At 38.0% G+C, this 16,140-nt stretch overlaps 1 protein-coding gene across 7 annotated transcripts in view; it reads left to right on the top strand.

Annotated features, from left to right (window-relative positions):
• The window catches only part of LOC121429484 (dedicator of cytokinesis protein 9-like), a 139,713-nt gene that overhangs the window by 26,529 nt on the left and 97,044 nt on the right, over positions 1-16,140 (top strand). For all 7 annotated transcript variants that reach the window (XM_041626519.1, XM_041626520.1, XM_041626525.1 and 4 more), the window contains exons 3-7: positions 1,372-1,461; positions 2,243-2,325; positions 2,912-3,074; positions 7,369-7,500; positions 15,847-16,033. In XM_041626519.1, the coding sequence (XP_041482453.1) occupies positions 1,372-1,461; positions 2,243-2,325; positions 2,912-3,074; positions 7,369-7,500; positions 15,847-16,033 (655 nt within the window). The remainder of the gene's footprint in view (positions 1-1,371; positions 1,462-2,242; positions 2,326-2,911; positions 3,075-7,368; positions 7,501-15,846; positions 16,034-16,140) is intronic.

The following is a 16,140-nucleotide window of genomic DNA, read 5'->3' on the forward strand; positions in this document are numbered from 1 at the left end:
TGTTTGTCTGGAACAGTTCTGTCTTCGAGCAGGAAGGGATTTCCTTCTTTCTACCTAAGTACTGAGAGAAATGAGGGGGGGGGTTGAGGTTCTGACTTGCTACATGTATTTCTCTTGGAAAGTGCACATGAAAATAATAGAACAAATGCTATGTTCTGTCTTTATAAGACAAGTACTTTTATTACTATTCTGAGATTGACTACGAGCAGAGATGGGTTGGAAAGTGATGAGTAATGATACTGACTGAGTTTGAATATAAAATATGCTTGAACCATTCAATTATTTACAATTTTAAGAATTTTTTTTTTTCCTTCAGGGTGATTTAATATAGTTGTCAATGCACAGGTGCTAATTGATAAAATCATCCAAGCTAATGATCTTGATTTCAGGAGGGGGAGGGGATAAATGTCTACCACTTCTTGCGCGATTCTGTGTCGTTGTGGAATGCAAATAGTGATCAAACACAGACTTTGCGAAGGGAGGAGGATGTCGCCCAAAATAGGCGACTACTTGTACTATAAACACGGCCTGAATCTATCCCCAACGCAATAATGCCCACACCTATAACTTGCCAGCAGATGATGGAAGATTCTGTTTCAATTTTGAGAGCATTCCAGAATCTCTACGAGACATTTAAGGTTTTTATTAGATGCCGAGAACAATTTCGATCGAGGATGGAGTGGTTTGTGACTTGCTGGTGAAGGATCGCCAAAAGTGGTACAGTAGACAGTTTGAGAATACATGTTGAGATGCAAAAGGGATTTAATGCGTTCTTAAACTATTCTGCTTTGTATACAGCAGAAGAGAATGTGTGACATTCGTATGAGATGCAAAAGGACTAAAAGCATACGCTTGAAATGATTTATAAACAAGTAATCATGCACCTGCAGCGAACAGAGAGTTCTTAAAGGTGTAAAAAGGATATTAAATACATGCTGCAGATTTTGCATGAATAAATATATTCTTGCTTACTTTTATCAGAATCTTGTGCTCTACATGAATTGCAGCATAATTACATGTACCCTCCTGTCTTGAGCAGAGCAGCTGTTATGAATGCTCTGCATTTCAAGGAGTAAATTCCTGCCTTATCCCCATTTACCTAACCTGGGTTGAGTGTGGTACAATGTGGACAAAATTCTTGCGGAAGGAAATAAACGCCTGGAGTAGGATTTGAACCCTGACCCTCTGATTACCAGACACGAACCAGAACCACTGCACCATGACAACTCCATCACAAAATCATAGAGGATGTAAGAGCGGAAAGGGCTTTCATCCCTTTTGTGTTGTTTTGTTATTGAATCAACAAGACCTACATTGGCTCAAACTAAATTTGTAATGTAACTTTTAATTTTGTTTTCCTTACTCATATAGGCGTCGACGATCCCTCGGACGTTACGTACCACCTGCTCGACAGTGCCAGACAGCGCACTGAGGGAAGCTACTGCCAACTTTGTCAAAGAGGTGAGAAATTATATCAAAGTACAAAAAAATATCAAGGGCAAGAACAAAATTAAAGTAAAGTTTAAATGACAGTTATTTGTGTCATTTTATTTAATGGACTATGTCACAAATGTATGCAGTGACCAGTTTCTAATTTTAATGAGAGCAATATTATTTTTTTGTTGATGACCATTAGATTTTTATAGACTAATCACAAATGTATGCAGTTTAGAATTTTAATTTAATGATTTTGTGTAATTTTATTTTAGTTGATGACCATTTCATTGTGCACCCTCTCTCAGTGATACATTTTTTATTGTTTTTATGGTAAGGCCCCTTTCGCATTTAAACATTTTATCTTATATATACTTTCAGAAAACAATATTTTAAAATATTCCAGTTCCATGACTGTGGAGTAGTCATGTACACCCCCACAAAAATAGAAAAAAATAATAAAATGAAAATGATCAGGGGCCCGTTTCATAAAGGACTTGCAACTCTTGTAACTTTGCTTGCCATAATGGCAACTACCATGGTAACAGGGCTCAGCAGCCAATCAGAATCAAGGTTTCCATGGTACATGTAGTTGCCATAATGGCAAAGTTATAACATTTGCAAGTCCTTTATGTAATGGGGCCGAGGAATCAATGCTTTTCTTAGAGAAATCTGTTATAAACTCCATAAATATCTACATATCATTCTTTAGATTACATCTTTCACACAACGCATGTATACAAATTATATTTTGTGAAATAATTTTTATTTCAGCCCTACAATAAATTTGCATGTTCATTTTTTTTAGTGTATAAACAGCTATACATCAGAATGGAGAGTCATCAACAACAAATATGCTGCCTATGCCGGGAGTTATCAAGATTTACCAAAGTAAGATAGTTGATTTCATCTTCAATAATGATGATGATGATGATGGTGATGATGGTGATGATGATGATGAGGGTGATGGTGACGATGGTCATGATGTTTGTGATGATAATTATAGTAATAATGAAAATAGTGATGATGATGATCCTGTTGATGCTACTGCTGCTGCTGATGATATTGATGATGATGGTGATGGTGATGATGATGATGATGAAGATGATGGTGATGGTGATGGTGATGATGATGATGGTGATGATGGTCATGATGTTTGTGATGATGACATTGATGATGATGGTGATAATGATGTTGAGGAGGAGCATTGTAATCCTCCCTGGTAGAAATTCTTTGAATCTTATTTGAAGCCTTTTTGACAGAATAAAGCATAACTAATAGTTTGTGGGCCACCTTTCATCTACTCCTGTGAATTTTTAAAACACTTCATACATCAGGTGAACATATACATATAAGACTAATTCTTCAATCTTGGCTTGAAAATGCCCAGATGATTGGATGAAAGCTTGCCTGAAATTTTTTCAGGTCAGTATGTATCGTCAAAATTATTTTCAATTTTTTTTTTGTACTCTTGTAGCTACCGTATGCCAGACAGACTACCCTCACAGCAATATGAAGTTGACGAGACAGACGAGAATAAACAAGACGATTCCCTCCTATCTCCGTCGGGGAGTATATGCAAGCAAGGCTTCCTTCACAAAACACCTTTTGGGAGCAAAGGAGATATACAATTTATGAGGGTAAGTATTCATCAGAAAGTACAGTTATGAAATATGAACTTAATGATAGTGGTTTAGAGGAATGCAAATACTGTAAAGTGGAAATTTTTGCAGTGTGGAAATTTTTGCGTATTTCGCGGCAAGATCGGTGAGCGCGAATTTAAAAACACGAATTTACGAGCATCTATTTTTAATGCAAGTTTTGAACCGCGGTTCCAATTGCTTGTATCGTTGTGGCAAAGAGATTGCATAATTTGACCTAAAGAGGGCGGCATTTACGCAAGCAAGCTTGAGCGCCAAATTCACATGCTTCGCTAGAATTTGTTCCAAAGCAATGCGATCATTTTTGAACAGTCGCAGATCGGTATTTAAATTATGATTTTGGTTGAAATATAAATTGCTTTTGCTCTTTGATTGGTGAGTGTTTAGATCCGTTTAGTTTCTGAGAAGACGTTGGGTCGGTCACCCATGTTTGTTGATTGATCCCATGCACTTTGAATAGCCGTAATCCCCCGGTCCTTACCCGGTGCTCGGCCGTCCATACCAGGCCAACAGCTAGCAGCGCCTCCGTTTTGCCTTCCCCAATGTTCTCCCCGCAAATAAAAGTTGCGCTTAATGTCACAAAAGCTCATAATTAGATTAAAATAATGCTTAATTATGCTGCCCTAGAGCAAGAATTATGATCAGAAAATAAAATTTTGTTGCTGAAATTTTCATTAAAACCATTCACAGATGGGCAAGAAGGAAGTGACTTTGTGATTGTAGAGTGTGCAGCGCGAAATTAAGAACCCGCGAATATGTTTTGAAGCCACCAAGCGCGAAAAATTAATCCCGCGAAAATAACAGCGTTTACAGTAAACAAGGTAATTCCCTCCTATTGGCCATCATAGAAGTAGAGGAGATTATCTGAGATGTATAATTTATGAGGGTATATAGTAGTCATAGTATTCCTTTTAAATTCATGAAAAAATATCAATAATATCAAAGTTACATTTCAGATAATTAATTAAAAAGTGGTGATGATGATGAGGAATAGCATTCCGTTGATCTGTGAATGTTTTAAGGTGTTTCCAAAATACAATAGAAGTAACATGGTGTCTTTCACAGAGTGAAAATTTGCGTGCATTACTCACAGCACTGCTATTACTAGAATTTTTTTTTAATGCATTACTTTTCATTTAGACTCAGTTATCCCGTCTGCCGAAACGAAACTTATTAAGTGAATTTGGCTAGCAGCAAAAGAAAAAAAAAATTTCAACTTCAATAAAATTTTACATCAAGCACCCTTTCAAATGAATCCATCCTACAGTGTATATTCTACACCCCTTGTGTAACTCTGCATGTATATGAAACTGTCTCCCTCCATGGTGAAGTGTTAACACCCTCTTCTTGGTCCCCCTTATTTAAAAAAAAAAATCCCCCAAAGCCAGCCGGAAGAAGGATGGTGGAATGAATAGCGTACTGAACCCAACGATAATCGATTGCACTTTACAACCGTGTTTCACCATTCAGTATATAGCCACCCATCTTCTGGTACACAGGTGTATCTTCAGCATTAATAATGCAAGATGCCAATCAGAAGGGTTACAAATATGTCATCCCAGTTTTAGGTCTAAAATGTCAGGCTTGTCAGTCATATTTTTATTGTTTGTTTAACTTAAAAAATAATTTTTCATGATAATAGAATATCACAGGATGAGATGTCTAGAAAATAATTTCCACTGTTTTACTTAAATTTTGGTGTTTAATTTATACAAATATTCATAAACCCCTAAAAGTAACAGTGAATGTTTACTTTTTTTTACTTCAAGTCATCATATCACCACTAATGATTGTGAATTTTTAATGCTATGTAATTCATATATTTTCAAATATTTTAAAGGGATATTGCTCGCAAGTATGTGTTGTACACAGCCACCTGAGACAGATTCATTCGGGTTGATTATTGCTTTGCTGAGTTCATATGTGCTGGTTGAGTAGAGTGCAGGGAACTTGTCAAATAGAGTGCCATTCATAGCTGTCATATATAATGTTTGCAGTGCTAAGTGAATAGATTATGTAGGCCTACAGTGTCGGTGTATCTTACTCTTACTTTTTTACTCTGATTTCTTTATCTTCCAATGTTTTAATATATGTAGCTCTAGTCTCTTCATTCTTTTGCAGTGGTAACACTCCTTTAATAAATCCCTCCTATCTTCAATATTTCCCCTCATTCCTCTTGCCCTTCCTCTCAACCTTCCCTCTCTCTTTTACATTGTTCTTTATCTGACCATCATTATTTTTCTTTTACCTCATCTGTCCGTCCGTCTGTCTATCCGTCCATCCATCCATATATCCATCCATCCAAACATCCATTGATCTACCTATCCATTCATTTATTCATTCATCCACCCATCTATCCATCCATTCATCCATCCATATATCCATTCATCCATCTTTCCTTCAATCCATCCACCCATCCATTCTTCGTTTTATTCTTTCATCTATCTGTCCATATGTCCATCCTTCCATCCATCCACCCACCCATCCATCCATCCATTCTTCCATCCATCCATCCTTCCTTCCATCCAAAGTCTTGGATGCAGCCCATCTCGGGTCGTCGTACTATGCATGGTTTTGTTGTTATGAGAAAATGGTAGGATGATGCATGCAAGGATCTATACAAGGCAACGCTTTCAAAAGATAAATAGTAAAAGCACACTCGGCCTAAAATACACAGCTGTACTGTAACTATGCTATATCATGTCGATGTACTGTACATTGTCACTGCACGGCGTTGAAGCAAATATTAGCTGGATGCTACCTACAGTATAATGTTAAGAATCTTCAACTCTTAAATTGTGTGGACGTTTTACCCATGATATTGAGTTTCTCAAATAATTTCATCACTTTGAATGATGAAAACATAGTCAAATTTCCATTCAAGAGCACTTCATTTGTACCGTAATATATTTTTGAAATATAATACTACATTTTGAAGAATAAAAATTGTGTTATTATGATTCAACAGGGAAGAATTGAAAAACAACCTGTCCTTGCATGCACAGTTATTATCAGGATTCTTTGTCACTGTTTTAGGGAGGGGGTGGGGGAGCATGAAGACTCTTTTAGATTGGCTGTTGTACAAAATGTAAAAATACAAGGGGGCGGGAGACATCTGATGCTTTCTAGAAAAAGAAAGCTATCACCTGATCACTAATACTGATAATCATCTCAGCCCTATAAACATACTTTTTTTAAATAGCAATTTGTTATTATGGAAATGGAACACCAAATCTTGTTTCTCAAGCAAGACAAGCAATGTCGGATTTTGTGATAGTTCTCAGTTGCCAAGGAGCTACTGGCAGTGAATGTTAATATATGCGCAGACTGGTTTAATTTACTTGATTGGTACACCGTAGGGGGTGCTTTCCAGCAAGAATGTTTCTGCTTAATCTTAAAGATGATACCAACCTTATAAGCCTGGCATTTCACAATCCAGGGACATTAAAACAGATTCTGATCAATGATAATTTATTTAAAAAGAAGTGAACTTGGAAGACAAGAGTACCATTTTTCTCATGATATAAAGTGAAAGATTTCTTTTGGTGAAAAAGTAGATTAAACAACATCCTATCTTGCACATTCATACATCTGGTTGCCATAGTACACTAGGTGGTTTCAAACCGCCTCGATCACAAGAATCCCCGTTAAATTACGAAGTTGCGAGCATGCGCAGTATGGTCTGATAAGCAGGCAAGGTGCAAGATTCAAAATCACTAGCCCAGCAGCTACCCAGGCCGCCGCGCCCAACGACACGCTGGGCTAAAAGTTCCCGTAATTTGCTTTCACATCGCCAAAATACCTGCGACCTTGGAAAAATCCCCACTAAAGTTCTCGTAATTTCGCCAAGTACCTACTATTTAGCGGGTATTTTCTTTCGGGGAAATTACGCGTAGTTTGCTTTCACATTACCAAAATACCTGGTATTTTCTGATCGGGGTAAATTTCCCGATCAGAGAATACCTGGAACTGGCGAACTTCGAGGCGGTCTGAAACCACCTATTGTGTATACGCACAGCATGCAGCCCTACATGTACATGTACATGTATCTATATCACAGAATTCAGACAACAGTATAAGGAATGCTTGCTCTGTATCTGTAATACTTGAATTCAAAATATTATTTTGGAACAAATCTCTATTTCAGTTGATCATGGATGTTTTTAACAAATATTTTGGAAGGTGAATCGGTAAAAACAGTCTGCATAGTGTTTGACATGATGAAGCTGCTATCATTGAATCTTTTGTTTTTTTTCTCATTGTATATTTGCAGTCTTACAAGAGAAGGTTTTTCTACTTGAAGCAGTTGGCAGATAGGTCCTTTTTGCTGGAATACCACAAGGATGAAAGGAGCACAGAAGCAAAAGGCAATATGTACCTTGATTCTCTTTTGGAAGTTACAAAGGTAAGGAATGCATTTTTGTAATGAAACTTAAAAAAATGACATTGCAGATAGCAAAAATATGGTGGACATGACATAACACTAGTTTTCTTGGCAAAGTGTGGACAAATTTAGACAAGAATTAGAGAAGAAAGAGAGTAGACAAAATCAATGTTGACAAAAAAAGACAAAGGATAATCAAATGCTAAGAGTAGACAAGAAAAATAGTTGATGAAGAGTACTGAGATGGTTCGAAAAGTGTCAACAAATATTAGACAAAGTAGACATGCAGCCACTGGTCTTTGACAGAGGGCAATTAGGGGGGGGGAGGCAAAGACCCCCACACCTTTCTTTACTGTAACCCGACTAGAAAATACTACTAATTACCAAGTTTTTTTTATGCAAGTAGCCAACCAAAATTGTGAAAATAGCAACTTGAAAATGTGCTGAATGAGTCTCCAAACCTGAAAATATTGGCTTGAATACAACCACTCGCAGATATCATTGCAAAGACTAAATGCATGAAAGAGACATATTAAGGCAGCTTCCATTGATATGCATTCTGTATGTAAGAGTCAATGACACTGGATGCGTTTTAAAGACTGATGAGTCGCCGAAAGGGTTTACCTCAGACAAGGCCGTCCTCGGGGACCACAGGGACCAGATGGTTGGGTGAATGGATGAAGACGGAAAACAGGATCCTCTTCTCATTAGGGTCTAAGTGAGAAGAATTTCACTTTGAATGAAACGGGGTAGGATTGCTAAAGGGCAGATTAAAGATGGATTCGATGTGGGGGGGGAGGGGGGCAGTGATGGGAAGGATCTAAGCGTGAAGATACGTATGGGGCATTGTCCTGTTATCGGTACAGGAACATGAATGATGAACATCCATCCATGGAGTATAAAGCTCCTTTCTTTTTTGTCTGTTCGTCCATGTCCTTAACTCATAACATGCCACGTTCACCAATCTGCACCAAGTAAAATCCCATAGATTTGTGATTTACCAAGTCCATTTACAGTTGAATCAATAGTGTCTTTTTACAGCGTTTGTCTGCATTTATTGCCTGTAAAATAATCATGTTTTAGTCACATTTATCTCAATTTTTTTATTCAAATTCCACATGTCTCTATACTTGAACTGATAAACTGAGAGTATATGAATCTCAAAGCAGAGATGTATCATGAGTTCATGACAAATCATTTTGATTTAAGGAGATTCCACTACATTCACTTAAATTTTTCATATTAGGTGGTGCTGCACCATCCCGAGTTTGCTCAATCTCGAGATTTTAGTCTGATCGACCCTCTTCGCGATTAATCTCGAGATTCAAGAAACCCCGTCTCCACCATCGCAAGAAGAGCAATTCCTGCTCGAGCGAGGCATCGATGCATTATGGTCTGACACCATGAATAAAAAATCCCGAGTGCGTCTGCACCTACGAATTAGCGCGTTATTTTGCAAATAATCCCAAGTTGACTCGGGATTGCAATCTCGAGATTAATCCTACGAACTAGCGCAATAATTGCATCTCCATTGCAAATAATCTCGAGATTGGTCAGATCGGGATAATTTGCTGGATCAGAAATAGCGCGCTAATTTGAAAACTCTGGATGGTGCAGACGGCCCTATTGAATTGCCCCATGGTGCCTCTCCCTGTATGTCAGCAGAAGAAAAAAAGTGAACAATTAAATTTTGCAGATCTCTACAAAATTATTTTGATGATTATTACTGGTTTTGAATAGTGCAAAATTTACATATTCATCAAAATTACCTCCCCAGCACCTTGATTAAATGTTGGGAATTGTAATACCCTCTTTTTCCCTTACAACAGAGGCTTACAGACTATTTTCTTGGAATAAAACCTAAATAATTTTGATTGAGGGATATTGAGGAGAATTCGGCAAAATTGAAAATCAATTTTTAGCTGTGCATGTCCGTGGGAGTTTTAATATGCCCCCTGGTAATGGTTTATTCAAACCATATTTGGATGACCTTTTCAAGATTGCCTTATAACATGAACATGCTGTGGCATTTAAAGAGAATGAAGAGAGAAGTCTCAAGAGAGTTTGGCTGAAGCAGAATAAAAATTAAGGATCAGTGATGATGACTTCGATTGTGTTGACAAACTGGCAACAATGATGTAGGTGGTGATGGTGATGATGGTGATGATGGTGATGATGGTGATGATGGTGGTGATGATGATGATGATGGTGATGATGGTGATGATGGTGATGATGGTGATGATGGTGATGATGGTGATGATGGTGATGATGGTGATGGTGGTGATGGTGGTGATGATGGTGATGATGGTGATGATGGTGATGATGGTGATGATGGTGATGATGGTGATGATGGTGATGATGGTGATGATGATGATGATGGTGATGATGGTGATGATGGTGATGATGGTGATGGTCGTGGTGGTAGGGATAAGGATGATGACGGTGATAATGACTATTGTGATGGTGAACAGGATAAGATAGTAATGATGACGATGATGGTGATGATGATGATGATGCTTGTGATGATGATGATGATGGTGATGATGGTGATGATGGTGATGATGGTGATGGTCGTGGTGGTAGGGATAAGGATGATGATGGTGATAATGACTATTGTGATGGTGAACAGGATAAGATAGTAATGATGACGATGATGGTGATGATGATGATGATGCTTGTGATGGTGGTGATTATGATGATGATGATGATGCTTATGATGATGGTGGTGATGATGATGATGATGATGGTGGTGGTGGTAGGGATTAGGATGATGATGGTGATAATGACTATTGTGATGGTGAACAGGATAAGATAGTAATGATGATGATGATGGTGATGATGATGATGATGTTTGTGATGGTGGTGATTATGATGATGATGCTTATGATGATGGTGGTGGTGATGATGATGGTGGTGGTGATGATGATGATGGTGATGCTGCTGCTGCTGATGATGATGGTTGTGGTGATGATGATGATTATGTTTATGAGGTTGATGATTGTGATCAGTAGTTTTATTTGTGGTGGTAGTGACACTGACATTTCTAATGATGGTGATGAAAACAATATTTAAACAAGATAATGATGATGATGGCAATGCCAATGACGCAGGGCAGGTACTGTATGTTTCAAATATTAAATGCATATTCCTCATTATAAAGCAAATCCCGGGTTGTTCCCAAAGAGCTGTGCTTTAATTTATATTTGAAAATACACAATGAATAATGATGTTCCCTCAGGCTATTTTAAGTTTTGAGTAGCACTCAAGCAGATGCTTGACTGCTTTGAATGTTATTTGTGTGATGATAGAAATTATAGAAAACTTTAAGACTGCATACATATTTGTTGGAAAAAAATATAGTCTGAACTGTTTGAAATATGTATTACATGTTATTTCATTATACAATCTTTGTTTGAAACATTGGTAACATTTGTCCATGTAGTAAATGGATGAAAATTCAAATTCTATGAAAAATTCAGAAAAAAGTGCCATCAAAGGCTAATTCAGTAGATGCTTTGTAACATGATAACTTTAATCAGTAATTAGATGAGCAAAAGGTAATGTTAATTGAATTCATTTCTGTGAACATTTTTGTCAGGAAAACTTTTAGTGAAATTGTGTTTCATAATAGGAATTTGAGAATGGGATAAACATTGGTTAGAATGTTGCAGCTGGCTATTCATTATAATTTTCTAAAACCTTTTCTGTGTCATACTTCTTATTGAGAATCGTGCTATTCAATCATGGTTACCCCAGTTCTATAAAAAGACTCAAATCAAGATCCCTTTCCCCTTCTGGCGTAGCACCGCTCGGGACCTCTTACGTCAAACAGACAAAACAATACCCGGCTGTCAGCGAGAAAATCGCACATGATCTTGTTTTTATGATCTCGCACACCGATATCCAATAAAACGGGCAGCTCATTTTCTTGACGACGCTGGTGGAACACACGAGGGCTTGTATCTGCCTTCGGGGTACGCACATCCCATCAAGCAAAGTCCAGTCGCCTTCTTAACCATTGCTACCTATTCCCAAGCATGATGAGGGGTTGGGAAGGGGAGAAAAAAAATTACCGGCAGACGATGGTTGATGAAGAATTAACGAAGTGACTAGAACATGAGTGGGAGTTCTTTGAGATGTCAAGTAGTGTACTGTATATGTACATAAAATGAACTTGTGTGTAAAGGAAAAAGAGATTGGGTGTGTTAAGATTTAATATACATTTATTAATTGGATACAGTTCTTATACATGTAGACATCAAGTTTAGATGTGCTTTGGGATAAGAGTAGGGCTCCTTTTGAATGTGAAATTGACACTTGTTTTTTTTATTGGGGGGAGGGGTCTCTTTCAGTAATGTAGCTCTTCAAAGATTTCCATCCTTTGAAACATTTCATTATCCTCCTCATCACCACCACCAGCACCACCACCATCACGACCTCTATCACTATCATCATCATCATAATCATCATCATCATAATCATCATCATCATCATCATTTCATGATTTTTTGTCAATTGCATCAATTTTCCTATGTTAACATCTTAACATCTACTGAAGATAAAGAGTTGACCATTGGGCGAGTTTGCCATTGCTTTATTTAAAAAAAAGTCTAGGGCCCATCCTACAAAAGAGTATGATTGGTCTCATCAAGCTCATCTGTTGAATCTTAACTGATTGAACCCTACACCTGTGATAAATTCAGCTTGGGTCTATGAAGTAAAATCATGTTTAATGGTTGATGGGTTAATATTCTAAATTACCAATAAATTTGCTCAGTGTGACACAATCCTAATAAACTAGCAGAGGGAGGGTTGAAGGTTTATCACAGCGGTAGAAAGCTTGTAATCAGCAGACCTTTTCGGCTCGTCGGCCAGCTAATTTGTGACGGAATTTGACCATGCATCCCTGCAAATGAGAGTGATTAGTGCCTGATAATAATATGTCGGCTTGGTCTGTTAGGGGTATCATATTATTTTTCAGTACCGTATTTACTGCATCACTGGATGTGGATTTGACTGAAAGCTTGTGTACTATTTTGATTGTAGAAGAAATAAAGGCTTGAAATTAATATTTGATATGAGATCCATCTTTGCTCAATTCAATTTGCATTGTACTATTATGGTATTGATGATGAATTGGAGGAGAGGAATGATTACGGTGATGGATGTGGTGGTGGTAATGAAGATGATGACGGTTACAATGTTTACAATGGAGATGGTGGTGATGATGGTGATGATGATGATGTTCAAGAAGATGTTGATGATGATGATGATGGTTGTGGTGGTGGTGGTGGTGATGATCGTGAATATGATGATGATGATGATGACAGTGGTAATGATGGTGGTGGTAATTATGATTACAAGTGTAAAGAAATAATAAATGACATTGGCCAATAACAATAGCAGCAAAAATATTAATATTGATGTCAATGATTATGATGATGATGTTGATAATAATGATGATGATAATAATAATGATTGCTGTATTCCTCCCCTTCATTATCATCAGATCTGATGATAATGAAGGGGAGGAGGAGGAGGAGGAAGGGGAGGATGAGGAGGAGGGGGAGGATGAGGAGGAGGGGGAGGGGGAGGAGGAGGAGGAGGGGGAGGGGGAGGAGGAGGAGGGGGAGGGGGAGGAGGAGGAGGGGGGAGGAGGAGGAGGAGGGGGGGAGGGGAGGAGGAGGAGGAGGGGGGGAGGGGGAGGAGGATGAGGAGGAGGGGGGGGGAGGAAGGGGAGGAGGGGGGAGGAAGGGGAGGAGGGGGAGGAAGGGGAGGAGGGGGGAGGAGGAGGAGGAGGAGCGGGGGGTGGAGGAGGAGGGGGGGGGAGGGGAGGGAAAGGAAGAGGGAGAAGCAGAGGGGATGGGGAGAAAGGGGAGGGGGAAGACGAAGAGGGGGAGGGAGGGGGAGGGAGGGGGAGGAAGGGGGACGGGAAGGGAGAGGGGGAGGAGAAGGAGAAAGAGGAGGGGGAAGACGAAGAGGGGGAGGAAGGGGGATGGGAAGGGGGGGGGGAGATGGAGGAATGGGAAGATCAAATGAAAAGAGGGAAATTAGGGTGAATGGACGTCACAGCAAAGAGGTAAAATGGAAAGGAGAGAGAAGGAAGGAAATCCCAAGGAGGGGGTAATATCAAGATTATCTCATCAATCAGTTATCTCATTATATCATGATAATTTCTAATAATTGATTCCCCAATAAAGCAGCTAAATCCATTGTTTCCGAGGTCTTGGAGTATAGTAATCCCTCATTAAGCCTTCCATCAGTGACTCACACTATCGTACCAACCAAGTTCTTTGTATTATTAAAGGTGGTCTTGACTCCCACCGTACTGACTTCAAATTGAACTCTGAAAGCACCATGAGTTTCTATTTAAAGGACAGGTCCACCCTAACAAAATGTTGAATTGAATAAAAAGAGAAAAATCCAACAAGCTAACACTGAAAATTTCATCTAAATCGGATGTAAAATAATAAAGTTATGACGTTTTAGAGTTTTGCTTAATTTCTCAAGAAAGTTATAAGCATATCCTGGTTGGTATTCAAATGAGACAGATGACATTGTCAACTCAATATTTATTTTTTATTTCATTATGAAATGAAATATTGTTATTTTCTCGTCAAGTGAAACAACAATTAATTTCTCCCAGAACATGTTGAATCAGCATTGTTTAATATATTGTATGGTTCAGTCAAGTTGGTCCTTATAGTCAAATGTATAAAAAATGAAATATTTCATAATTCAAACTATAAAAAAAAATTAAATAGTGAGTGAAGGACATCATCAACTGTCTTATTTGCATGTCACTAAATTGTGCATGTCACTGTTTTGTGAAAAATAAAAGAAACTTTAAAATGTCATAACTTTTTTCATTTTACATTCGATTTTGATGAAATTTTCAGCGTTATGCTAGTTTGATTTTTATCTTTTTATTTAATGAACAGTTTTTTGGGTGGACTTAACCTTTAAGGGCCAAGTCCACCTCAGCAAAAGTATATTTCGATGGAAATAGAAAGTTGTGAAAGAAATGAAATAAAGATTTAAAATATTTCTTTCAACTTTTGTAGAAAGGTGATACTACACTACCTGTCGATTAGATAGCACATTAAAAATTAAAAGATTAGACTAACTTAGAAGGCCTTGCACTGAAACAAGTAAACTTTTTAAGAGGAATTGGTGTAACTTCCAGGGCAATGATGATGTTTTCAAAATGAAATTACGCTAGGAAGTCTTGTACTGGACTATCAAAAGCTAAAGCACTTTGAAATTATCAAGAAATATGTTGTTATGAATGAAACCTACGGAAATTTAGAGACACTGGAAATGTTTTGAAAATAACATTTTGGCAACTTCGACAGGATTAGAGCAATATTACTCTCTATTTTGTATCAAATTATAACATTACCCAAGCTCCCAGGGGTTGCCTTTAATACATTCCTGACACTTTCCGAGAAGCAAGTTTCGAGTGATGGTATAAATTGGTTTTGATTGGCCCCTGTCTGGTTCACCTTCGGACCCTGATGAGATCAATTGGTTTCAATTCGGGGCATCGCACGTCTCCCCCAATTTTACTGTCTTCTATTTCTTGTGGTATATTTTCATGTGAGATATGGATTAGAAAGTAGAGCATGCTTTTGTATTCAATTTCAATAATGGGAAGGTTATGAACAATATCGGTTATTGGGATACACTTTTTAGCTGCATAGTTCAGTATACAGTTCATTAAATCAATTTGTGATTAAAAAAATTGAACACGGTTAACTCTGCCACAGTCAAATATCTTGGGACCACAGTGACACACAAATCTGTTGGATACAGAAGGGAAATAACACGTATTGCATAAATCTTGGCTAAAAATTGCTTCGCCTTAGGTGATTATTCAACTTATAGAAGGTTGACTGTACATATTGTACTTGCCAGCTTTACCTGTTTAATTTAGATAATTTTGGAAAAGTGCCTACATTTTAGGGTAACAAAATTAGAACCACTGATATCTCGCTGATCATTTTCTGTAATTGAGGTATCAAATTAAAGAGCAGATATAGAACTTTTTAAAAATGTGGTTTTCTTTTTGAAACCCAGATACAGCCTGCCAAATGACTTTTTGGTATCCCTCTTCAAAATGTTTTTGCTCACTCATGCGTGAATGTGAAATAATCTAAGTAATTTCAGATGAAAGAGGAGATTCTAAGCTTTACAATGGTAGGTCATTTGTCTGTTGTATTTGTGATTAAGTTATGATAAATCATCGCTAAATCTTGGTTTTGTTTTTTCTGGGAAGCACTGTATACACCAATATACTGTACATGTACATGTAGACCGCTATACAAAACACACCTCAAGATGTCCCTCCATCCTTTTTCTTTTCAGACGTCAAAAGGGCGGAAGTATGGCATGGAACTTAGGATGGACAAGAACGTGGTGTACAACATCGCTGCGGAGAGTGAAGCCGAGATGGAAGAGTGGTATAGCGCCCTCTATAAGGTGATTGAACAACAGAAAGCCGACTCAAACAGCGATAAGCAGAGTGTGTCTTCCATTGATGATTTAGATCAAGGTACAAATTTATATATTGTAGAGTGATGATGATGATGGTGGTGGTGGTGGTGGTGATGGTGATAGTGGTGATGACGACAATGATGATGATGATTTTCAATACAGTTC

Source organism: Lytechinus variegatus, chromosome 16 (assembly GCF_018143015.1).
Source record: "Lytechinus variegatus isolate NC3 chromosome 16, Lvar_3.0, whole genome shotgun sequence".
In the NCBI taxonomy this organism is placed as follows: Eukaryota; Metazoa; Echinodermata; class Echinoidea; order Temnopleuroida; family Toxopneustidae; genus Lytechinus; species Lytechinus variegatus.